Raw genomic sequence first — 26,502 nt, 5'->3', positions numbered from 1 at the left:
TTATTTAACTCGTTAAGAAGCTGCCAAACGATTGTCCCTCACTAGTCATCAGGGAACTATAAATTGAAGTCATAGTGAGATACCAGTGCCCCCCGCCCATTAGACTGGCGAACATTAAGATGACTGACCACACCAAGTGCTGGCCAGGGTGCGGCGCAACTGAAACTGTCAGCTATTGCTCATGGGAATAAAATGTGGTACAACCACTTTGGAAAGGAGTTTGGCAGCTTCTTAAAATGTTAAAGAAGCCCTGGTCATATAGGGGTTATCATTTGGGCTGCTAAGCCCAAGGTGTGAAGTTCAAAACCAGAAGCTGCTCCACAGGAGAAAGGTGAGGCTGTCTATTCCCATCAAAAGTTACCATCTCAGAAACCCACAGGCATAGTTCTAGCCTGTGCTGTAAGGTCACTGTGCATCAGAACTGGCTGGATGACAAGGAGAACAACTAGTGAAGGAGCCCTGGCGCCGCCTGGTGGTGAGGGCTTGGCAGGCCACCACAAATTCAGCCATTTGAACCCACTAGCCACTACATGAAAGAAAGGTCTAGCTGTCCGCTTCCACAAAAATTTGCAACCTTGGAAACTCCATGGGACAGTTCTCTGTCCCACAGGGTGACTATGAATCAGAATGGACTTGACAGCTGTCAGTTTCTAGGTAGCAATAACCATCTCTCTAAATGTTCATTTGGATCTATGCTATCTTCTTGGGTGACCATAGTAAATGCTCTTTTTGCTTTTTGATGATATGTTAGTCTAGCAGCCATGGCTCTGCCTTTGTAGCTGTGTTATTGAAAGATTTACCCTACTCCAAGCCCTCCCTGTTTGTGTAAATAGTGTCCAGTCACATAAGCTTTTAATCTGTATAAGCCAACAATTCAGGTAGTATCACCTAAAAATATGGCCTTTACATGTGTAATTTCCTTTTCTCAACACTGTTTTAAATCCTATACTACTGGTTAGACTACTGATACTATCAACAGAATTACCCTCTGCTCCATGGGGGTGATTTATAATGTTCTCCAGTAAAATAACAGTGCTGTCTCTAAAAGTTACAGTAAGTCTCTAAAATGAACCAAGGAAACATATAAATGTTAGCTATATGAATGGACTTGAAGTTCACACCTAATCCTAGCCCTAATATAAGAACATTTAGTTCTTATGACATAGTCCTACTCAATACTCACCCTCAGGAAGAGAGCACTGAAGATAAGAGTGCTAGTCTGGTGAGGAAATCAGATCATGCCTGGTTGTCAGAAAGAATAGTGACTGGGGTCTTTAAGGCTTGTTTGAAAACAAACAGCCAATTTAATAGAAGAAAGTATTCTTGCATTGAGGGAGTACTTGAGTGGAGGCCCAATGTCCTTCTGATACCTTAATACTAACCCTATAAACATGCACATAGATCTATTTCCCCATCCACATATATAAATATATTTGCATATGTACATGTCTTTATGTAGACCTCTATAAATGCCCTTTGCCTTCCAGCTCTTTCCTCTATTTCCCTGGACTTTCCTCCTGTCCCACTATCATGCTCAGACCCCACCAGGGTTTCAGCAGTTCCACTTTGTTACATTACTCTTGATTATGCCCTACCAGGCCTCCCATACCCACCTCACCACCAATTTGGATCACTTGTTGTTTCCTGTCCCTGGGTTTGGCATTCTATGATGCTCACCTTCCTGACACAACTGCCGAAGACAAAGCGGGTGAATAAGCAAATGTGGTAAAGAAAGTTGATGGTGCCCGGCTATCAATGATGCCCGGCTAAAAAATGAAGCATACCAGCCTGTGTGATCACGAGCTGACAAAGGGATCAGTTATCAGGCATCAAAGAACAAAAAATCATATCACTGTGTGCTCACCTCCATGATACGATCGCTGAAGACAAATAGGTGCATAAACAAATGTGGTGAAGAAAGCTGATGGTGCCCGGCTATCAAAAGATATAGCATCTGGGGTCTTAAAGGCTTGAAGGTTAACAAGTGGCCATCTAGCTCAGAAGCAACAAAGCCCACATGGAAGAAGCACACCGGCCTGTGCAATCACAAGGTGTCGAAGGGATCAGGTATCAGGTATCACCAGAACAAAAAAATCTTACCATAGCGAATGAGGGAGTGAATGTGGAGTGGAGACCCAAAGCCCATTTGTAGGCCACTGGAGATCCCCTTGCAGAGGGGTCTTGGGGAGTAGACGAGCCAGACAGGGTACGATGTAGCAACAATGAAAAATACAACTTTCCTTCAGTTCCTAAATGCTTCCTCCGCCCCCCACTATTATGATCTCAATTCTACCTTGCAAGTCTGGCTAGGTCAGAGGGTGTACACTGGTACAAATAGGAACTGGAAACACAGGAAATCCAGGGCGGATGATCCCTTCAGGACCAGTGGTGTGAGTGGTGATACTGGGAGGGTAGAGGGAGAGTGGGTTGGAAAGGGGGAACCGATTATAAGGATTTACATGTGACCTCTTCCCTGGGGGGACAGACAACAGAAAAGTGGGTGAAGGAAGACGTCGGACAGGCCAAGATATGACAAAATAATAATTTATAAATTATTAAGGGCCCACGAGGGAGGGGGGAGTAGAGAGGGAGGGGAAAAAAAGAGGACTTAATGCCAGGGGTTTAAGTGGAGAGCAAATGTTTTGAGACTGATGAGGGCAATGAATGTACAAATATGCTTTGCACAATTGATGTATGTATGTATTGTGATAAGACTTGTGTGAGCCCCTAATAAAATTATTAAAAAATAAATTAATTAAATTAAATTTAAAAATAAACAAATTTCATTACAAAAAAAAGAAAATAAGCAGCCATCTAAGTGAGACTTCAACTAGGTCTGCATGACGGAAGCATAGTAGGTTGTTTGATCCAAGGATTAGAAATAATTACATCCAAATCTGGAGGAGAGAATCATATCAAAGCTTAAATTCTGAACACCAGTTTGCAGAAGGCTATGGAGGACAGTGGAAACCCCCAATCCATTGGCAGGTTCCCCCTGATGATTACATCTCTCACCACAGTCCAGAGATGAAATAGCCTTGCTAAAGAAGATCATGGCAGATGCAGTGAGGTTAAAATGTAACACCTTGTCATTTGATCTCTCTTTTGACCCATTTTTAATTTCTTTCCATTTTTCATATTTTATTCTTTCTTTTCCTTTTAAATTTTGTTTGGTCATGGTTGCTAGGTTTTCGTTAGTTTGTTTCTTAGTTTTGTTTTGTATGTTTCTTCAGTACATGAAATCTAGAATAGGTAGATCTGCAGAGTCAGTAACTGGATTAATAGTTACCTAGGGACATGGCAGGTGAGTTTGTGGAAATGGAGGACTAACAATAATGAGTACGAGAAAGAAGAAAATGTTCTAAAATTGATAGTGGTAATGTTTGCAGACTCCTCCTTAATGTGACTGAACTATTGAATTGTATGCTCTATAAATTATATGGCAATAAAAATTAATACAATATTGATGAAATACAATGTATTCATTTCTTAAAATTATAGTTCATGTTTTTGTATGTTCTGTTTAAGAAATCTTTTCCAATGCCAAGGTCACTCAGATTTTTCTTTTGTATTTTCTACTAAAAGTTTTATAATTTTAGCACTTAGTTTGAGGTCTCTGATCTATTTCAAGTTAATTTTTACATACATCATACTACACAAGTATTAACAATGATATCCACAAAAGGTTATAGAACCAGAAAAATGCTCTTCTATATATAAAATGAACTCTAAACACTCAAGACTAGAAGAAAAAATGGAAGGGAATATGCTGGATTGTTTTACGTATTGTTTAGACAATATATTCATTGTCTAATTCCCATTTCTTTGTCCTCTGCCATATTTTTAACATTTTTTCTTTCTTTTAAAAAAAATCATTTTATTGGGCCTCATACAGCTCTTACCACAATATATACATACATACATTGTGTCAAGCACATTTGTACATTTGTTGCGATCCTCATTTTCTAAACATTTTCTTTCTACTTGAGTCCTTGGTATCAGCTCCTCATTTTTTCTCCTCACTCCCTCCCCCACCCTCCCTCCCTCCCAAACCCTTGATAATTTATAAATTGTTATTACTTTTTCATGTCTTTTTAAAAATAATTTTATTGGGGGCTCTTACATCTCTTATCAGAATCCATACATTCATCCACTGTGTCAAGCACATTTGCACATATGCCGCCATCATCATTTTCAAAGCATTCTCTTCTCACTTGAGTGCCTGATATCAGCTCCCCATTTCTGCCCCCTCCCTTCCCTGCCCGCCCTCCCTCACGAACTCTTGATAAGTTATAGATTATTGTTTTCATATCTTACATCATCCTCCATGGTCCCTCAGCCACTTTTCCAATATTTGTCCCCCTGGAAGGGGTTCTAGTTGATCCTTGTGATCAATTCCCCCTCTCTCCCTCCACCCTCCCCTAATCCTCCTGGTATCTATCTCTACTCTCCTTGTTGGCCCTGAGGGGTTTATCTATCCTGGATTCCCTGTGTTGCAGGCTCTTTTCTTTAGCAGTGTGCATGCTCTGGTCTAATCTGATTTGTAAGGTAGAATTGAGGTCATGATAGTGGGGTGAAGAAAGCACCAAAGAGCTAGAGGAAAGTTGTGTGTTTCATCAGTGCTAGACTGCCCCGACTGGCTCATCTCTTCCCAGTGACCCCACTGTGAGAGGATGTCCAACTGTCTACAGGTGGGCATTGGGTCTCCATTCCATGTGCCCCCTCCCCATTCACATTGGGTATGATTTTGTTCTGGGTCTTAGATGCCAGATACCTGATCCCATCAACACCACATGATCACACAGACTGGTGTGCTTTTTCCATGTGGACTTTGTTGCTTCTCAGCTAGATGGCTGCTTATTTATTGTCAAGCTTTTAAGACCCCAGCCACTATATCTTTTGATAGCTGGGCACTATCAGCTTTCTTCACCACATTTGCTTATGCACCCATTTTGTCTTCAGCGATTGTGTCGGGAAGGTGAGCATCACAGAATGCCGATTTTTAGAACAAAGTGTTCTTGTGTTGAGAGAGTACTTGATTTGAGGCCCAACGTCCATTTGCAACCTTAATTCTTAACATATAGATATGAGTACATAGTTCCATTCCCCTCTCATTATATATATATATATTTACCGGTGTACATGCCTGTATTTAGACCTCTATAAATGTCCTTTGCCTCCTGGTTCTTTCCTCTATTTCCTTTTACTTTCCTCTTGTCCCACCATCATGTTCAGCCTTCATTCAGGTTTAGTAATTCCTCACTGATACATTGCCCTTGATTAAGCCCCACTAGACATCCTATGCCCTTCCTTCCATTGATTTTAGTTCCCTTGTTGTTCCCTTGTCCCTGGCTTGGTTCCCCCACTCCCCGCCCCTTCCTTTCTCCCACCTCCCCTTCTCCCATATCCCCCCTGAAACCATTGGTCCCATTCTTTTCATCTCTGAATTATTTATCCCGCCTATCTTATCTAGATAGACATGCAGATACATTAATAAGTGCAAAAACCAGGCTAAGCAAAATAAAACAAAGGAAGTTGAAACAAACAAAACAACAACAACAATGAAAAACAAAATAACAATACCAAAAAAAAGCCACTGACAAAAATGGAAAAGCCTATAAATAGTTCAAGGTCTAACATTTTCTATAATAAATATCAATTCTCATTATATCCCACCACCTACCTGTTTATAAATATTTTGTTGTACTATGATGACTCACATGTTACTATGATGCTAGTTTTTCCACCAGAATTTCAAATGCCAGCCTGGTCACCCCTGTGGCCAGGCTTCAGTGGTGCTTCCAGGTTAAGAGAGACTAGGAAGAAGGGCTGAGAAATCCACTTCTAAAAAGTGACCAATGAAAACCATGTGGATTACAAAGGAACACTGTCCAATATAGTGCTAGAAAATTAGCCACTTAGGTTGGGATAAGCTTCAGACTACCTGTAACAATGGAAGTAAACATACTAACAACCATGATTGTGTAAGAGGAGCAGCAACATTTCATTCTGTTACATGTCAGATTGACATGAACTGGAACCACCTCAATGGCATCTAACTACAACATCATGTATATCAAAAATAAATCAGAATATCAAAAAGAGATTTCCAGTTGCCTCATACTGTCTTTGGTGTATACATGTTCCCTTTGAAGTCCCTGAAAAGTGAACACACCACCAAGAATCCAGCTTCTCCCAGCCCCACTCAATAGTGCTTAACAGCCGAGATGAAGCAAAGGATTTCCTAAGAGAATGAATTTGGCTGAAACTTTAGCTGAAACCAACTATGACCCCAATCACAAACACTGCCCTACTAAAGAAGAAGAAGTCCATCAGTGGGAGGCAGAGGTGCCCTGCGTGGCAGCTATGGAGATTGCTTGCATGCCCCCCCCGCCCACCCCCCCAATATTCAGCAGTCACAGATGTGTGTGTCAAGCAGCGTCTCCACTTACTCAGTCTCCACGGGCAAGGAAAGCTAATGAAATTCGCTCACTGTCCTTCTGTCTCAATATCATTGCAAATACAGCCTAAGTCTGCAGCCTCCTAATAAGCCCCAAGGCTGGCCAGGCAGCCTTTCCATATGCGCATGTTCTTGACTGTCTGGCAGGCGGGACTTGCCTCTAGAGCAGCTACAGAGGCCAGATTTGCTGGCAGGATTGCCTACAGTTGTTGCACTGAAAGACAGATTACTTCCCTGATTGGTGAATAAATAGAGTTGTCAATGCTCCCTGGTTGGAGGGGACCCCTGAAGTATAATGTTGCCACATTACACTTATATACTATCTAAGAACAGAACAGATGTTTCATCTGGGGCAGTGTCCAAGACCCTTTGAAGAAGGATGCACTAAGCGGCTGCTAAGGGCTGTCCTTGGTTCCCAAATTCTGATAAGGGAGTGGGCATGCTGCCTTACTTTATACCTCCTCTTTGGGCTATTTTTCCAGTAAATTCAGATTTCTTTCAGGGTGTGAACCACAGAGAACCACACAGAAATGACACTGTAATCTTTACGCTAACCCTGAAGGGCTTACTAGTGGGAACTGGAAAGGCAATCCCCATCAACCTGGGGAGGGGAGGGACACGTGTAGAGAGTTAACTTTATTCTCAGGAAGATCCAAACATGGGGGGTTCCAGTTGACCTGCCAGGATGAATCGCATTGACAATAACCATAGTCATCATAAGTCCCAGTCCCTGTGTGGCACAAACAGCTCATACCCAACTACGGACCATAAAGGTTGACAGTTCCAATCCACCCAACCGTGGAAGGAAGATCTGGCGATCTGCATCTGTACGATGATAGTCATTATTTCAGTAATTAGAAAAACAGTTGACACTCTTTAAATACGTATTGTGTTCTAAGATACAAGAATATACTCTTCAGGCACATTATCCTATTACTCTCTCACACAAAATATCCGAGGCAAATATCTGAAAAATAGACTAACCATAAATTCTCTCTATTAGAATTACCAGGTGATGGATTTCCAGAATAAAATGGAAAAGAGAAATGGAGCAAGTGCTTTTACTAAGCCTATTTTACAGACAAATAAGTGCAAATGGAGTAGCTGGTCAAGGTCACAGTTAGGAAGTAGACAGCCTGAAAGTTGAGCCCTGGATGGTCTCATTCCCAAACCCATGCTCCTGGTTGTAGCTGTGGGTAGGGGTCTTCAAATCCATGCTCGTGGCCACTAGAATTCTGTGGTCAGTGGGAGATGTGAGAGCTGCAGATTACACTGTCAACACAATCACAAAAGTGTTGGTGCTTCCAACACAGCAGCATGGTGTGCCCTGAAAACACCATTTACACCTGATATTCCTGAATACCAGTGAGATCGCTGCCTCTGTCTCACACATATTTCAGCTTAAAACTAAAGTTCTTTTGTCTGGCACTTCCAGAAGGGACTGTTTTCTGAATTCAGGGAGGCAGCACAATTGGCACTTCCAGAAGGGACTGTTTTCTGAATTCAGGGAGACAGCACAATTGGCACTTCCAGAAGGGACTGTTTTCTGAATTCAGGGAGGCAGCACAATTGGTACCAACCACTCTACACCGCATTCACCATTCATCACTTAACCCCCAAAGTCTTACCTCATAAGGACACCCAAGCATGTCTCTCTCTCTCTCTCCTTCCTCATCTCTGCCCTCCAGGGGAAGAGACCACACATTTGGAAAGTCTCCCAAAAGCAACTTTATGTGGTTTGTGCTTCTTTGCATATTCATTTACCTAGTTTTAGACAAGGCAGCTTTGCCAAAGAATGAAACAGTTCATCTAAATCAGGACACAGGGAACTGGAGGTCATGTATAGGTGTTGAAGGAGAGGGCACAGTGCCCACCATCTACTTCTGCACCGAGCTTTCCAGTTCCTTGATAGAGGCGGAGAACAGCCAACACAAGCCATCTGAGCTGTAGGCCGTGGCTGGACAGGTAGCACACATTGCAAGGCACAGTTAATAAAGGAGGAGCCCAAGCAGGTTGTAGCTATCCTTGATAAGGGTGGAACTAGAAGCAAACTCCCTACCCTGGATCGGCTTCCTTGGCTTCTCAGGCATTCCCAGCTGCTCCAGGCAGTCAGGAAGGAGAAGAAAAAGTGATCCAAGTTATTTGTGTGGATGACAGGCATGAACAAGCTGAATGGGGAACATCATCTGGGAGAGAATTTGCTTTTTTTTAATCTTGCCCACCTCCCAGTCAGAGTGAAGATGCTGAAGCCAAAGAAGAACCAACAGTCACAGGACTAAAGAGGACAGGTGACAGGGGCCAAGAGAAGGTACACTGGTATCTGTAGCTACTACTCTAGTTCCCAAATGCATCCAGGATGCTGGTCTAGGCCATGTGAGTGTGTGTGTGTGACAGATAAAGTCTCTCACGCACACGTGCGTGTAAGCACACACACATAGAAAGCAAACAAACAATAAGGCTTGGAAACTCCATCTAGAGTCGCTGTGAGTCAGAATGGACCCGAGGGCAGTGGTTGAAGGTAAGAGTGGCACTTGCCCTCATTTGTAGAAGCCCAAACCCACTGGAAGGAACCCAGGTGATGACGTGGGTTATGGGCTGCTGACTGAAAAGGCAATGGTTCTAACCCACCAGCTGCTGTGCAGGAGACAGACGGCAGTCTGCTGCCACAAAGATGTGCATCTTTGGAAACTTTATGGAATAGTTCTGTTCTAGGAGTCAGCATTGACTCAAAAGCAGTGGGTTTAGTTGTTTGTTTTTTGGTTAAACCAGCTGGATGCATAATGCTTGAATGGGTCAGGGCTGGGAGATAAAGATTTATAAGGACTCTCAAGATGAGCCTAGGGGCATCCCTCTGGGTTGGGAAGTACTGATATCCGGTGCCACATCCTGAGGAAATCACCAGAGGGGGCTTTCAGAGGCTATGTTGTTATGGTAGGCCTGGGGAGGCAGCCCCTCAAGCCGGGTGCACAGCCTAGTAGAGAGCCCCCAGACCTCAAGACACCCCAAAGGACAATTGCAACCAGGAGCCTAAAGATTTAGCCTCCATTTTCCTACATGTAAGTTTGCAGGGTTCTGAGATCACTCTGGGAAAAGAAGCCCCAATAATGAACAGGAAGGGGTCTTCTGCTTTTCGGCTCAGACGGGGCCTCAGGGTCAAAGCAAAGCTGATTGAAAGGAAATACAGAGATCAACATCTGGGTTAGGAACTGAGACTCCTACCACAGCTGGAACACAGACCCCAAATGCCATATAAAATAAACCCTATGCAACCCCCTTTCCCTCTGTACCCCAGCCAGAGAGTCCCGCCCCCCCCCAACTCAATCTGCTAGTGCTCCTCAAGCCCCTGCCACCACCCTGGTGGTCTCACCTGGGCAGCAGGTGCTTGCGGCTGACACACAGCGCCGTCTGGTAGTCCTGGGTCACACACACTTTGTGAGGGCTGCATTTCACCTTCAAGCAGGGGTCCTTGGATGGGTCCAGGGCTGAACCAAAAAGAAGAAAAAGAGGAGCGTTAGGGCCTCCAGGGACATTTCATTTCTCTTTCTACACAAACGAACAAGTAGGAACTACACACACCACCTGTTTACCCTCCGTGCTGCTTTCTCAGGCTTGTGGGGATTGGAATGGAAGCCCAAGCTGAGGGGAATTCTGTTTCTATGGCACACATTCTTCTTTAACATCTGAATGGCGACTATTTTCTGCATCAGCATCTTCATCTTATGCAAAAATTACTTCAAAAAATCTTTTGACTCTTACGTGACCCAATGCCTAAGAGCTGCCGTCTCCTCCTTGGATGCCTGATTATTTTTCTGGTATTGCTTTATGACTTCCTCCGGGCCTAGCTTTGCTTATTTTCTGTAAGGGAACAAGCCCTTAGGGACCGCCTTTTGCTCCAGTTCAGTAAAGGAGGCATAGACTAGGTACAGAACCCTATTTTGAGTTTCGTAAAGAACTTTAAGATGTACAAGAGAGTTTTTCCACACAAAGTTACCAAGGAATGGGGGCAGGGGAGCTTGCCCATAAATAGTTATTGTGTACGGCAGAATTAGATAAGGGTCATGACGGACATATAAAATTATATCAGAGCTCAAGAGCCGGGGGGTGGGGGGGGGGGGATCAACTTCTGGGGCAAAGATTAGTGAAGCATTAATACGTGAATTGGAGGCTGAAGGATGGGCAGGATTTTTGCAAAGCCAACCTAGAAAGGAAATTCAGGCAGGGGACCAGGCCAAGCAAAGGCAGGGAGGCACTTTTGGCAATCGTCCATTAGTCGATCTGACTATCAAGTGCCGAATAGTAAAAGGGGAGAAACGTCGACGCCAACAAATAACTCCGGAAGGGTCTCCAAAGAGAGCAGTGCATAACTGCCACATTCGCTGCACTTGGCTAAGCAGCAGGTCCCTGGCCATCTGCACTCTGAGTGCTCAGGTGCACACGCTCCTCACTGGCAGAGAAGAGACCCCGGGGAATTCTCTGCAAAACAAAAGCAATTGTGCCATCTCCCAGCGCAAGGGCGGTAACTCTCTCATAACTGCTCTGCACAGCCAAGGGAGGTGATGTTTCCCCCCTTTTTTTGCCACGCAAACATTTGGTGAAACAAACTGACATCCCGAGCAGGGAAAGCAAAATCTCTATACAAAATGCCATTGTCCTGTCATTTGCTGGGCTTCTCAGCTACCAAGATTCCCTCTCCACTGTGAGAAAGGCGTGATTCTTCTCATTCTGCTTCAGACCCAGGATCTGAAACACCATGTTCTCCAGATTGCTGCTGGAAGCTCCTTGAGGGATCTGGATACATAACCTCCCCAGGCATTCCTGCTGCGTGGACAGCTCAGCCTGGTGTTCCGCTGAAGCAGCTTCAGCTTGGGGGCCAGAAGGAGAGTAGCTGGACTCAGGTCTTGGTCCCAAGGGAGGCACTTGACTCAGACCAACACCCAAAGGAAGTGACCAGGCACCTGGGGCTTAACTGAGGGGCACAGACTGTAATAGGATGATGTAAGATACGGAAAAAATCATCTATCACTTAGCAAGGGTTCGTGAGGGAGGGTGGGTGGGGGAGAAATAGGGAGCTGATATCAGGGGCTCAAATAGGAGGAGAATGCTTTGAAAATGATGGTGGTGACATACGTGCAAATGTGCTTGACACACTGGATGAACGTATGGATTGTGATAAGAGATATAAGAGCCCCCAAGAAAAGCACTTAAAATTATAATAATAAAAAAAGCGAGACGGATCATAGCTCTAGGGGCAAGGCATTCACCCCAGGTTCACGGCTGAGGGCTGCCGCCAGAAGATACATGTCAAAGAGGCATGTATCTGCCACCAGAGTCTGCCACATGTGGGCCTTCTCCACACTTGCAACAAGGACTTTCTGGGGCCTGATGGAGGCCATCTTCATCGATCCTGGGATATTGCCAGGAGCAGCCAGCAAGTTAGTGAGGGCGTGGGTGATGGGCCTCTCCTCCTGCACTGCTTCCCATGCCTGAGGCTACAGCACAGCAACTCTGGCTTGCTTTTCGAGAGTCTTCCAGAAGACCCAAAGGCGCACATATATCCTCAAACTTGAACCAGCCATTAAAGATGATCACCACACTACCAATAATGATGATATTCCCGTCTTTGCCCACTGCTTCGTACATTTCTACCCCACCCTAAAACGAAGGAAGAAACGTAGGGCTCTCCAAAACTTGGGTGACCCACCCCAGCCACGATCACCAAGTGAAGTGTTTCTCCAGGGCCGGCTCCCACACAGGCATGCTGGCCTAGAATGGTTGTTCTTGCTGTGAGGTGCCACCAAGTCAGTTCCGACCCACACAACCGTATGCACAACAGAAGAAAACACCACCCGGTCGGGAATGCCTGGGCTGACTTTTGCAGCCAGTGTGGCCATCCATCTCCTTGAGGACCTTCCTCTCCTTTGCTGCCCTTCCATCCTATCGAATATGATGTCCTTCTCCAGAGACCGGTCTCTCCTGACAACACGTCCAAAGTACGCAGGACAAAGTCTCATCCTCGCCTCTAAGGAGCACTCTGGCTGCATTTCTTCCAGGACAGCTTGGGCTGTCCTTGTAGCAGTCCAATGTACTTTTAATATTCTTCTCCAGCACTGCCACTATCCGTCAGTTTGTCGGACTGCGCTGGCTCATGTGTTGCTGTGATGCTGGGTGCTATGTCACTGGGATTTCACATTTTAGCGGGGTCACCCCAAATTAATTGGCTTCAGTGGAGCTTCCAGACTAAAAACAGACAATGAAGAGGGACTCGGCTCCCCACGTGGGAGGAAGGAGCCATGAAAATCGAATGCACTTCCTAGAAGAATAGGCAGTCTAACTCTGTTGTGCTATAAGGCAGACTGTAGGGCAGATCATAAGCTTTGTTTGGCTTTTGCAGCCAACATAAAAACAAACAAACAAAAAATGCAATGGTCACATAGCCACTCGCGGGGTCTGAATGGACCGTGCACTCACAAGGATCACCAGTCACCTAAGTACAGTGGAAAAGAGCAGACCCTGGCTCCAAAAGTCTGAGTTTGAATCCTGGATCTCCTGTTTACTAACCTTTCTAGACCTCCGTATCTTCCTCTGTAAAATGGGACTCACAATAATAAGTAACTCAATTACTTATTATTATATGTTGATTGTCATGAGAATTAAATGATTTAATCTTTGAGAGTGTTTAAAATAAATCAGTTATGGCACATATTAAACACCTCCTGATATATTTGTTAAGGTGTGCGTGCGTGTGACAGAGAATCTGTTTTTCCCCAGAGTAAATGATCAGCCTCCATAACAAGAACAATGTAAACTTTCTCTGAAAGCTTTTGACATAAAGGCAGTGAAATAAAACCCTCTAATTGGATTAGCATATTTAATCTTAACAGCCACTCAATGAGAGGAGATTGCTAATTTCACAAGTAAAGAAAATAAAGTTCTTAGAAATAAGTTGCTGAAGAAAACTACAGAGGAGAATTGATGTCTCGCATGTTATCTTGTCAGTTTGTTGTCCTACGGCATACTGCTGTGTCAATTTGTGTAATATTTTGGCACCAGTATTCCAAATGTCAACAGGGTCCCCCTCAGGAGACGGGTTTCAGAGAGCTTCCAGACTAAGACACACAGGGAAAATGACCTGACAACGTACTTTTTAAAACCTTGGCCAGTGAAGACCTCTGTCTGATGTCATCCCTGGAGATGAGCCCATCAGGTTGGAGAGCACACAAGACACAACTGGGGAAATCTGCCTCCTCAAAGGGGAGCGAAGCTTGATGGGAAAGAGTCCCCTTCAGGACCTTCATGTGTCCATGTAGCTCAACTCAGAATGAGAAGACATAGTTGCACAATCTACTAATAATCAAACATGGAAGGTATGAAGTATGCATCTAATAAAATGTAAAGATGTCATAAATAAAATGAAATGCTTAAAGGTCAATATCCTAGGCATTATTGAACTGTGATGGACTGGTATTGGTGAGCTAGGACCAGACAATTATACGGTCTTCTAGGCCAGTAATGACAAATTGAAGAGGAACGACATTGCATTCCTTGTCAAACATGTTGGGATCTATCCTGAAGTACAATGATGTCAGTGAGAGGAAAAGAAAGACCAGTTAAATGTTTATTCTTATTTAAGTACAAGCCAACAATGCCAAAAACGAAAACATTGAATAGCTTACCAACCTCTGCAGTCTAAAATTGATCAAACATGGAATCCATATACATCATTAATTACTGGTGATCAGAAAGAATGTAGAAGTTGGGAACAAAGGAAGCTCAGTAGCTGAAAAATGTGGCCTTGGTGATAGAAATGATTACAGAAATCACATGATAGAATTTTGCAGGGCCAATTACTTATTCAATGAAACTATTTTTTTTCAACAGCATAAATGGTGGCTATAGAGAAAGATATAAAGAAATCAAATCAACTACATCTGTGGAAGAAGACAATGAAAAAGTTCAAAATTATCAGTCAAAACAAGGCCAGGAGCTGACTGCAGAGCACACCATCACTTGCTCATTTGAAGTTGAAGAAAATTAAAATTCCACTACAGTCAAAGTATGGCCTTAAGTGTATCTCACCTGAATTTAAAGACCATCGCAAGAATAGATTTGATTCACTGTACACTAGTGACCAAAGACCAGACAAACTGTAGGATGAAATCAAGGACATCATAATATCACACATAACGAAAGCTAAGGAGCACTAAAAAAGACGGAACAGACCAAAATGGATGCCAGAAGAGATTCTGGAAACTTCTCGTGAACACAGAGAAACTAAGTGAAAAGAAGAAATGATGTGATGATATGAAAGAGCTGAGAAAAATATTTCAAAGGGCAGCTTGAGAAGACAAAAGATTGTTACAAAATATGAAAATACATGGAATTAGAGAAGCAAAAGAGAAGAGCACACTCGGCATTTCTCAAGCTGAAAACACTAATGAAAATATTCAAGCCTTGAAATGCAATACTGCAGGCTTCTATGGGCAAAAGAATGAACGATGCAGGGAGCATCGTCAGAAGATGGAAGGATCGATGGGTTGTGATAAGACTAGTGTGAGCCCCCAATAAATTATGAAAAAATAGAACATATGTAAAAGAAAAAAAAGAAGATGGAAGGAATACCAGTTGTTATATCAAAAAGAGGTTATTAACTAGAAAAGAGTGAAATCTTTAAAATCAAAATTTTCTTGTATTTTATCTAAACATTAGTGACAAACATTAAACAAAAGGATGTATAAGCTGGAAAATAACAAAGAAATGTACCCAAAAGAATTCATAGATGTTCAATCATACCAGTAGGCTGCATATGATAAAAAAAAAAATGTTGGCATTGAAGGCAAAAGTCTAATTTACACTGAACACATTGGCAAAACCAAGGCTTCAGAGATTGGGGTGACAATTCAGATGTTTTAATAAATGGATGAAATGCTGAAAGGGCTCACTCATCTATGCTAAGAAATTTGGAAGCCATGCTACCTGTCAATGGACTAGAAGAAATCATATGTGTACTTATTTCAAAGAAAGGTGATCCAACAGCATGCAAAAATTATTAAACAATATAACTAATATCACATACAAGTAAAATTATACTGAAGATCATTTAGAAATATTTGCAGCAATAGATTGGCAAGGAAATGCCAGAAATTAAAGCTGGAATCAGCAGAAGACTTAGAATTAGGTTTATCATTGTTGATGTTTGATAGATCTTGGTTGAAGACAAAATAACAGAAACATGCACACTTGTGTCTTATTGACTGTGCAAAGGCTTTCATGGGTGTGGATCATAACAAATATGGATGATATTGCAAAAGATGTGAATTTCATAACAGTTAATTGCGTTCATATGGATACTGTACACAAAACAAGAAGCAGTCATTGAACAGAACAAAGAGTTTACAATCAGGAAAGGTGTCAGAGTGGTTTCCTTTTCTCAAATTTATTCAGTCTGTGAAGATCCCTGGTGGTATAGTGGTTAGGTGCTGGGCTGCAATTCTCAAGAATGGCCACTCAAAGCCAACAGCTGCTCTGAGGGAGAAAGACAGGGCTCTCTACTCCCCATCTAAACAGTCACAGTCTCAGAAACTCAGGGGGCAGTTCTACCCTGTCCTACAGGGTCACTATGCGTCAGCATCAGCTCAATGGCAGTAAACTTAGTTTTTGATATTCAGTCGATATGCTAAACAAATAGTACCAGGAGCTCATTCACATGCAGAAGCATGCAGCATCAAGATTGGAGCCAGACACTTAACTCTCTGTGATATGCAGATGATACAACCTTGTTTTTGAAGGTGAAGAGACTTGCTGATGAAGATCAAGCATTGCAGCCTTCAGTATAGATTTCACCTCAATGTAAAGAAAACAAAAACCCTCACAACTGGACCAATAATCAACATCATGATAAGTAGAGAAAAGATTGAAGTTGCCCAGGATTTCATTTTACTTGGCTCTTCAATCAATGTCCATGGAAGCAGCAGCCAAGACCTGAAATGACATATTGCATTGGGAAAATCTGCTGCAAAAGGCCTCTTTAAAGGGTTACAAAGCAATGATGTCAGCTAGGGAAGGAAGGTGTAGCTGGTCTAAACCAGGGTATTTTCAACTGCTACATGTGCAAGTGAAAGATGGGCAATAAGGAAGGAAGAATAAAGAAGAATGGACGCCTTTATACCATGGTATTGGTGAGGAAGATTAAATACATCATGAACTGCCAAGAAAAACCTGTCTTGAAAGAAGTACAGCCAAAAGACTCTTAAGAAGAATGGCGAGAGACTTCATTTCATGTAGTTTGGACATGTTGTCCGGAAGGACCAGGCCCTGGAGAAGGGCAGCATGCCTGGTAAAATAGAGGGTCCGCAGAAGGAGACCGCCCTTCAACAAGATGGGCAGACATCCTGGCTGTAACGGTGAAGTCAGACAGCAACAACTGTGAGGACGGTGCATCACTGGTCAGGGTTGTTGCCTGTTTGTTTGTATTGTTGTATGAAGGCAAAAGTATTGCTACAAAATGGAAGCAACCTTTACTTTAAAATATTAAAATATGAAACTATTGTTTCTCTTAATGTCCTCCATCTAGTCTACACACTTCTTAAGGAAGTGTTTCCACTTTTTCACAAAGAAATCTGTGCTCTTCAATTGACACCATGCCCACATGGCCTATTTTATATCATCCAGGAAATGTTCTTCCAGTTTGGAGGACAAGAAGCAGTCTGAAGGGGCAATATCATGGCTGCACAGTGGATGGGTGTGTTAGTCCAGGTAGACTAGAGAAAAAATTTCATAGATATATGTATATATATGAAAATGCTTTATGTACAAGAGCAATTAAATAAGAAAACATCCCACCCCAGTCCAGATCAAGTCCATAAGTCCGATATTAGCTCCTATCTATAAAGTCCGCTTCAGACTCACAAAACACATGCAATGATGCCGAATGCAGGAAAATCACAGGTCAGTAGGTTGGAAGTCATGTGGATCCAGTGGTGTTGTAAGCATCTCAGCGCTGGCAGGGGTCTCCATGTGGTTCCTTTGGCTCTGAAACTCTGACTGCCTCAGGGTAGCTTCATGTGACTTCTCCTCAGAAATGTCTCACAGGGAGTGAGCCTTGCCAGTAGAGCATCTCAAAGGGAGTGAGCAAAGAGTGTCTCCCCCATCCAAGGAGGAGATACAAGAGTTCCCAGACCCTCAGCAGAAGGCTATTCCCACACAGAGGCCTCATTGGCTATACCCCAATTGACAGACTAGACTCCACCCCTTCACTCTTAACCCTCTCAAGTCACAAACTGACACGAGATTGTGTAACTACAACAATGGGATAAAGTCTATCAATGAATTCTCATAGGACAGCCCTTAAAATCTTTGAAGAATGAGCAGGAGCATTGCAATGGCAAAAAAATAAAATGAAACAAAAATTTCTTGGTGCAACTTTCCGGACCTTTTTCTCACCAAAGCAGTTTTCACTTTTCTTACAAACTTCTTCCCAATAATCCCTTATCGTCATACTGAGTTTTGTGAGAAAATCAATCAAGAAGATTGCTTTGGACTCTCCCCAAACAGTGGCCATCATCTTCTGAGTTGACCTCTCTGCCTTGAGTTTAACTGGCCTAGCACATCTCCCCAGAAGTCCCGGCGGTGCACGCCCTCCGCTGGCAAAGGCATCAAGAGCAGTAGGCCTAACCGCACCAGATTCAGCTAATGACGAATGTATGTCTCTGCAATCTCCCAATGGCCAGTCTACCACTAAGCTAACTATTCAGCTTCGCCCTCTCCCTTCGATTCTTGAGGTTAACATTTTTTCCTCCTTTGTGTGTGTGTGGGTGTGGGTGTGTGTGTGATTGTTGGAAGTGAACTTGTCTCTCACAAGACTCCAAGTCCATTGCCGTTTCACTTTCCTCCGTTTTCTTTTAGCCACTCAGACCACTGTTTAGGTTTGAAGGCTAAGGAATCTGGCGGGAAAGGTTAACATTTTTTTCAATCAAACCTCCAGCCTAGAATATCGATAAATAAAAATTATCTGTGAGTTAACTCTGTACATAAACTTCCTTAATAATTTGCATAGAGAAATCATTTCTGTTAAAAATTAATTATCAACATCTGCATACTTCGAACATGTAGGTGAGTTACTTAGCGTAAATGAACTTCACAGAACAACAAAACAGTAACAAATCAAGCTGTCAACATTTATGTAATCAGCAGAACACATTTTGTTTTTGAAAACAGCAACATTGGAATTGAAAGGTGATGAGAGTGGTAAAAGGAGTGTGTCATTTCCAGTTCAAGGCTGGCCTACCGAATATGCTTTCTGGAACAGCCCCAAGACTCACTGTGATGCTGCTGAATGGGTCCTGAAAGAGGGCGCTGAGAGAGCGGAATAATAAGGCACAATTGAGAGGCGCCTTATTAAAAGGCAGGGGAGACGGTGGGGAGAGAGCGCCGAGTACTAGCAATCCCCCTGACCAGAGTAAGTAGCTTCCTTGTCCTGGTGCTAATGATTTCTGGAAACTGTGCTCCCAGGCCTTCTCTTAGCACAGCCAGGGCACAAGCCCAGGCTTTTCTGGTCCTGAACCTGAACTTGCCATAGCCCCCAGAGGATACAAGGAGGCTAGTAAGTAGCTCCGTGCTTTAGCTGCTTCCTGCTGACTCTGTGCCCAGCGAAGCCCACACAGCTTAATTGCTGCTGTCAAGTTGGCCTCTGAATTATGGTGATGCCGTGCACAACTAGAAGAGAGGCTGTCCAGTCCAGTGCCATCCCCATGATTGTTGCCAATCACACTTGTGCTCTATAGGGTTTCTACCGGCTGACCTTTAGAAGTAGGTCACCAAGTCACAGGGCTTGCCATTTCTAAAGGCAGTTGTAGCAGGGAGTCATTGCCCCAATGCACAACCTCCACAATGTTTCGACCTTTTTCGGACATTCATCATTACCATCTTTTTCCTAGCTGGTAATGACATCCACCAGTCCTGATGGAGTCTCACCTTTATGGACTCCCCACCCCCAAGCCACTGCATCCACTCTTCATCCGGCCCTCTGGACCCTCAGATCCCACTGTAGCTCAGTGTGCCTGTGGGCTGCCTGGCAAGGTGTTTGAGATGGGCGTCAACCATCTTCGAAAGGGCCTGCACAGTTTCCGCGGACACAGCCAGGCCCTCTTGACAGCTGACCACATGAAGACGATGGAAGTGGGGAGAAGAGGGTAGCCTCCAGAGCATTGCCCCCGGGTCCTCGGACAGAGAACCCCATGTGCAAGTGCAGTACACTGCAGCCTGCCCCTCGGGTTTCTAATGAACCCTGTAGACTAAGAGGTCTCAGCATCGTTTAAATTTGTATGCCCAGCAATGACTGTATGAGAGGAAAGACTTGCTCAGAATGAGTGATATGAAGCTCTCACTGTCTTCTGGTGTCCAGTGATATAATTTCCACCTGCATCATCTGAGCTGTTTATTCAAATGTAGATCGCTGCGCCCCAACTGATTCTCAGTGATTATGATAACATGGGTCGGAGGTCCAGACATCAACATAAAAACTTTGTGGATAAAATATATGCCATACACACGGTGTCACTAACCACTTTAAGCATATGATTCAGTTTAATGAATTACATTTACAGTGTTGCACAGTCATCACCAGTATCTATTACTAAAACTTCTTCATCACCCCAAACAGAAAGTTTGTGCTACTTAGGCAATAGCTATTCATCCCTCCTTCCTCCAATCCCTGGTAACAATGATGGATCTACTTTTCGCTCTCTGCATCTCTAACACTGTCATTTTAACAAGCACCCCATGCAGTTCTCCCATGCATTGAAGGTTGGGGAGCACTTAAAATTTGATTGGTGATTCAGTTCTCAGCCAATTCATCTCACATGCGGCCACCATGTGTCAGTGGAGGCAGGTATGCTACTATGATGTTAAACAGATTTCGGCAGCATTTCCAGACTAAGATAACCAAATAAGAATGGCCTGAGAATCTAGCTCCCAAAACCTAACCAACAAGAGATCTGAAGATCACAATGCTCTGTTTCATCACCTATCCAGACGGTGACCTGGAACTGAGAAGTACGGCATTCGCTTGTGCAAAGGGCTCCCATGAATTGGTGTAACAGCAACTCACAACAGCAAGACAGTCTCACTTGGCTCTTCAGAGTATATAAGCCCTTCTACAACAGTGACCATATCTTTGACCCAGTTTATATATCAACTACAGTTTGCACAGGGCTAAGCACAAAGTAGATGATTATTGTACATTTAGTGATAGGATGGTGCCATGGTAGCTTAATGGTTACTTTTTGGGCTGCTACCAGCAAGGTCAGCAGTTTGAAACCACCAGTGGTCCCACAAGAGAAAGATGAGGCTTCCCACTCCCATAAAGACTTACCGTCTCAGCAACTCTGTACTATAGGGTCCCTATAAGTCAGAAATGACTCACTGGCAGTAAGTTTCTTTGGGGCTTGAAGGATAAAGATACAGGAAGTCCTAGGACATGGCACATAGGAGATGGCACTAACTTTTCTAACACAATGCCTGGAAGACTTATCTGTGTGTGAGCAGGATAATGTCCTGAAAGACATGCATAAAATTTTCATTTTGTCTTTCCTGTTAATATGTAGAAATCAGTTAAGCAGCAACTGGCATTGGTCATTGAGTTAGTTAATTGTGCCAACCTGGCCGATAATCACATGTGGGGCTAATTGAAAGGCGGAGGGATAAATGGGTGGTGAGCCTCACCTTTCTAGTTCTCTGGTCTCTTGCTTTGTGATGGTCACACCAGGGTGCAGCTGCCTTAGCAGTTCCCTGCTTCAGCTTGCAAGATTGACTTCCTGCAAGACATCCCCAAGGAGAAGCCACATGGATCTATCCCAATGCAGCCCTAGGTGCTGGAGCAGCCGTGTGGAGACCCCTGCTAGTGCTGAGATGCTTACACGTTCACGGCCTCAGCTTTCCTCCTGCAGTCGGCATCATTGCCTCTGTTTTGTGAGGTGGAGGACTTTGTGGACTGGTGTTGGGTTAATGGGTTAATGTTGGACTTGTGGGCTTGGGCAGCATTGAGTTGGGATGTTTTCATGATGAACATGTTCTTTACATAAAACTCTCTCTTATACATGAGTTGCTGTGGATTTGTTTCTCCTAAGTACCCAGACTAACACAGTCATCTACCCAATTATTTGTTTTGTTTTGTTTTTTTACCAGAAAACAATTATCAGGGGGAAAAACATGAATGAATTATTTTAAAGAGAGATTTGTTGGGCATAAATGCCTTGAGTTCAAAAGTAAGTTCATTAGCATGCTGTAAGTTTTGTTTTTTAATTTAATTTTTTTTCAGCTCACTGTTTGGTCTCAATTAAGGTAGTGGTAGTTTAATTCTCTTAATTGTTTCTGAACTTGTTTTCCAGCTCAACAAGTCATTTTTTAAATTAGCTACATTGATTTAAAATCCTAAATCAAGCCTTTTTGCTGTTCTTGGGCACATCCTATAAGCTAATAGGCAAAGGGGTCATCACACTTGTATCAGCAGAGCTTGAGCCCACCGTGGGGGCAAAAGGATGAGAAGAAGGTTCTATCCTGTGAGTCAATGTGCAGGGTCCTGAGAGTCATTGGGACACATGCTTGTCTTTATTTAGTTAATCCTATAGAGCAGCTGTCCTGGATCGGGTGCCTCTCCCCTAAACAAGGCCTTTCTCATGCTTCTAGGAGCTCATGCTCAAGAGAAAAGCCAGCTTAGAGGAGGTGGAAGTTCTGTGCGCTATGGGAGACAGTCAAGGTACCTAATCCCATCTCTTAGGGGGTCAAAACCGGAAAGAGACTGATCCTTATGGGAAATGTTGCTTTAAGCTAGGTTATGAAGTGAGGAAAAGTGCTCCTGCCTAACAAGAAGAGCTGCTGGGGCCAGAGAAATACTAGCATGTTTGGGGCACTGAGGTGTTTCGTTGTGCGGGCAGCAGCTGGAGCAGAGACGGCGTGGGATCAGCGGGAGAGGGAAGCAAGGCATAGTCACGGAAGCACGGAGGACAACGGGGCCATGGCCTCCAAGTCCCATGCTATCCACCCTGTGGCCTTGGCCCCTGCCAACCCTAAAGTTCAAGAGAGAACCTATAGGCAGGACTTGGAGAAGGGCAGACACGCTGCCAATGTTCATTCTTAAGTGAGAGGGAAAGTGAGGCGTGGGGTCCCAGTGGTCCACCTCAGAGCCCTTAGACTCTCTCCTTTTCCTCCCTGAAGAACCTCCTTTCCTCGCCCCCTGTCCCAGGGAACATTAAGCCACTCAGGATTCTGGGAGGCAACACACCTACCTGCTGAGACCAATAAGCCAAAGGCTTTGTCCAGCACAGCGGCATGAACTTGTGGACAAAAAGCCATTCAATTTGCAAAGGTCTACAAATTGATGACTGCTCGTTACCCCCCGGCCACTTTGGAGGTTGCTCTCTGTCTGAGTCATGCTCACTCATCCGCGTGTTCTCTGAAGAGCAAAACCACTTCCAGCCACTCATTAGGGTGGCTTACTGGATGATTGACAAAGAAAGTACTCCAAGCCGCTAGAACTTCATCATGGTACGATCCCAAACACTTATTGCAGCGTGTCTGTCCCCATGGTAACCCATGTGCGCATACTGCTTCCCTCCCTTCTCCAGAGGGGCTTGTTTACTAGCCTTGAAGAACAAAAAAAGAGAGAGAGAGAGAGAGAGAGGAGTCTGCCTGGAGGATTTTGCTGGAACCCAAGAAGAATGAATGGCAGCCCTCCCTCACCATTCTCAGCTTCAAACCCAAAGAGTTGACTGCATTTGACGAGGGCAAACAAAGGGGCCTGCTGGCCACAGGTGGACCGTTGAGTGATACAGAAAGAAGACTGGACAGGTGTGCCCAAGAAGCAGGGGTTGGGAAGGTGAAGGGGCAGACAAGGACACCGAGGCTGAGGATCAAAAGGTGTATCTAGTCAAAGATACCCCTCTTCAGAAGAGAGCTTTTCTTTTCTTTTCTCTTCAAACCAAGGGCTTGAGGGATACCTTTCTGTATTGGAACAATAAACATCCTATTTCATTATTAGTGTATGTGTGTGGTACGGGGAGATGTTTGGGTGATATAAAACAGTTAACACACTCAGCTGTAAACAGGGATGTGGAGGTTTTAGTTCATAGCGAGGTACCTCAGAAGAAAGCCCTGGTGATCCACTCCCAATAACGAGTCAGCCCTCTGGAGCATTGTTCTACTCTGACAGATGAGGTTGACATGAGTCAGAATGGACTAAGCAGTCCCTAGTTTTGTTTGTTTGGGTATATTGATAATAGCCTTTGTTTTAGGGTAAAAGGATAAGAGCCTTTTGTGGGGGGAAGAAGTTCCTTCAATTATAACAATTGTTCCTTATAAGTGGGTAAGCATGTGAGAATTTATCATACTGTTCGCTCCACTTTCTGGAATATGTCAATTTTTTATAATAACAAGAAACAAAGGGGAAAGACATGCCCCATAATATACAAAGCTAATATAGTCAGGAGAAGGGTTCATCTTAATGGCCTATAATAAAGGGAAATTATAATCAAGTTGAATGTCCACCTATAGACATATATTAAATTATAGGACTGCTATTTATGAAATATCAAACAGACCTGAAAAAGGAGAAGCAGATCGATATGGACTAGCCTGTCTGGTCTATGATAGTTGAAAACAAGGAAGCAAGTTTGAACATGCAAATCAGCTGCCCCACATCGCACAGCAAATAGATGGCAAAGCCAGTCTGAGCTCAGACTCAGGGCCGTCTTCCAAAGGAGGGGCTCTTTCTCCTTCCCCTAAGACGGAAACCCTCCTTCCACATTGCCTCACATATATGTGAAACTTGGAAATTGAACAAAGAAGGTCAAAGAAGAATCTATTCATTTTAATTATGGTGCTGGGAAGGAATATTGAAAGTACCATGGGCTGCCAAAAGAACAAACAAGTCTGCTTTGGAAGAAGTACAGCCAGAATGCTCCTTAGAGACATGGATGGCAAGACTTCATTTCCTGTACTTTGGAAATGTTGTGAGGAGAGACCAGTCCCTGGAGAAGGACATCATGGTCAGTAGAGCAGAAGGGCAGTGAAGAGAGGAAGCCCTGCGATGCGATGGGCTGACGCAGTGTCTGCAACAATTGGCGCAGGCATAGGAACACTTGTGAAGATGCGCAGGACTGGGCTGTGTTTCCTTCTGTTGTGCAAAGGGTCGCTGTGGGTCGGAACCAAGTTGATGGTCCCTGACAGCAACAGCAGCAGCAGCCTCAGCTTTCACCCTACCCATACTGCAGCCCCTCACTTTCTCTAGACTGTCCTCAGCTTCCTGGGGGCTGTGCCTGTCATAAGACAGGGACTTTTTATTTGAGTTTAACTACTGCAGACTCCTTATGCCTGACATCAAGAAATGCCACCCCCCAATTGAAAATTCTCCTTCTGCTTCCAGGAGAATCTGACCACAAATGCTTATCTGCAGCTGGGAGAAAATGACAAGTTGCGACCACTGCCTGGGGCCAGAGCAGGTGTTCAGTTCTGTGATTCTGGCACTTGCCTCTGAGATACAGGAGTTACACATGCCCCACTCATGGCTGGGACAAATGGCAATGGCTAGGAAGAGCTCTGGGCTTTGGCTCAGGGCCTAAAAAAATACAAAAACCATGTAGTTGATGGGGAACAGGGCACTAATATGCCCACGGGGAGGGTATTGTTTATGTCTCCACAGGAAAAGAAGAGAGGGACAAGACCCCAACCCAGAACACAAAGCATTTTGGGCAATATACTGGCATGGAGCTAACAGAGAGCACACTGGACTGGGCACAAGCCGAGCTATGTTAACCTCTTCCCCAGAAGAAGGCAATACAGAGGACAGCACTGAAGATATAGCCTGGGGAGAGAGGCCAGTCTCTCCAGACCACATGGGAGAGAACTAAGATGGGGAGAGACAGAGAGAAAGAGGACCTCATCATGGTCCACCAAGCCCCAGGGACAACATTCCTGCTTGGAGCAGCCAATGCACAGAGAGGACCATAGGAACAGCCCTACCAGGAGACACGGTATTCCTTCACTGACCCATAGTGCTACAGGGGACAGCACAGGAAACATTGTGTGGAAAGCATGTCTGGTCTGATCCACACACAGCGAGGTGAAATGCAAAGGGAGTACAATAGGACAGCCAGGGGAGCAAAGTAACCAAGTCTCCGAGGAATCCTGAAAATAGACTTCTGACTTGGGGGACAGGGCATGCCACCTCATCAGACTTGATTGGAAAACATATATCAGGGTCAGCAGACAGACCTGGAACTACTGTTTTTGTTTTTCCTTGTATTGTTTTATTTGTTTTTTTGTTTCTTTGTTTGTTTGTTTTTCTTTTTATTTCACCCTATGTCTATCTATGTAAGATAAGCAGGATGAACAATCCCAAGGAGAAAACAACAGGACCAGCAGTTATGGGGAGACATGGGAAAGAAGGGCATTGGGAGGGGTCATGGGGAGCCAACAAACTCAGAGATAAGGGAACAACAAGAGATCTAAAAGTGCTGGTGAGAAGGGCATATAATGCCTAGGGGGCGTTGATCAAGTGCAATGTATTCAAGAGGAATTACTAAAAGCCAAATGGTGGGTGAGCATGATAGTGGGATAGCAGGAAGGTGAGAGGAAATAGAGGAAATAAATAGGATGCAAAAGCTATTTATAAAGGTATAGCTATAGGCATGCATAAATGTAAATATATTACTTTATAATAAAAGGGATAAAGGCCAATGTACATATATTTATATGTTAAGTATTAAGATAGCACATGGACTTTGGGTCTCCTTAAATACAAGAACACTTTGTTCTAATAACCTGGCACTCTTTGATGCTGACCTTCTGGACATGATCACTGAAGACAAAATGGGTGCATAAACAAATGTGATGAAATGAGCAGATTGTGCCCAGCTATCAAAAGGTATGGCGTCTGGGATCTTAAAGGCTTGAAGTCAAACAAGTGGGTCCATCTAGCAGGGAAGCAAATAAGCCCACATGAAAGAACCACACCAGCCTGTATGATCATGAGGTGTCCATAGGATCAGGTA

The 26,502-nt window shown here is 43.9% G+C and overlaps 1 protein-coding gene across 1 annotated transcript in view; it reads right to left on the bottom strand.

The window, feature by feature from the left end:
- The window catches only part of SPOCK1 (SPARC (osteonectin), cwcv and kazal like domains proteoglycan 1), a 407,575-nt gene that overhangs the window by 228,162 nt on the left and 152,911 nt on the right, over positions 1 to 26,502 (bottom strand). Inside the window, exon 4 of the mRNA XM_004696627.2 lies at positions 9,828 to 9,942. Coding sequence (XP_004696684.2) covers positions 9,828 to 9,942 — 115 coding nt within the window. The remainder of the gene's footprint in view (positions 1 to 9,827; positions 9,943 to 26,502) is intronic.

The sequence above is a fragment of the Echinops telfairi genome, unplaced genomic scaffold, assembly GCF_000313985.2.
Source record: "Echinops telfairi isolate 266 unplaced genomic scaffold, ASM31398v2 ScPeMD7_7469;HRSCAF=8507_1, whole genome shotgun sequence".
Taxonomy (NCBI): domain Eukaryota; kingdom Metazoa; phylum Chordata; class Mammalia; order Afrosoricida; family Tenrecidae; genus Echinops; species Echinops telfairi.
This window is presented reverse-complemented; position numbering and strand designations above follow the sequence as displayed.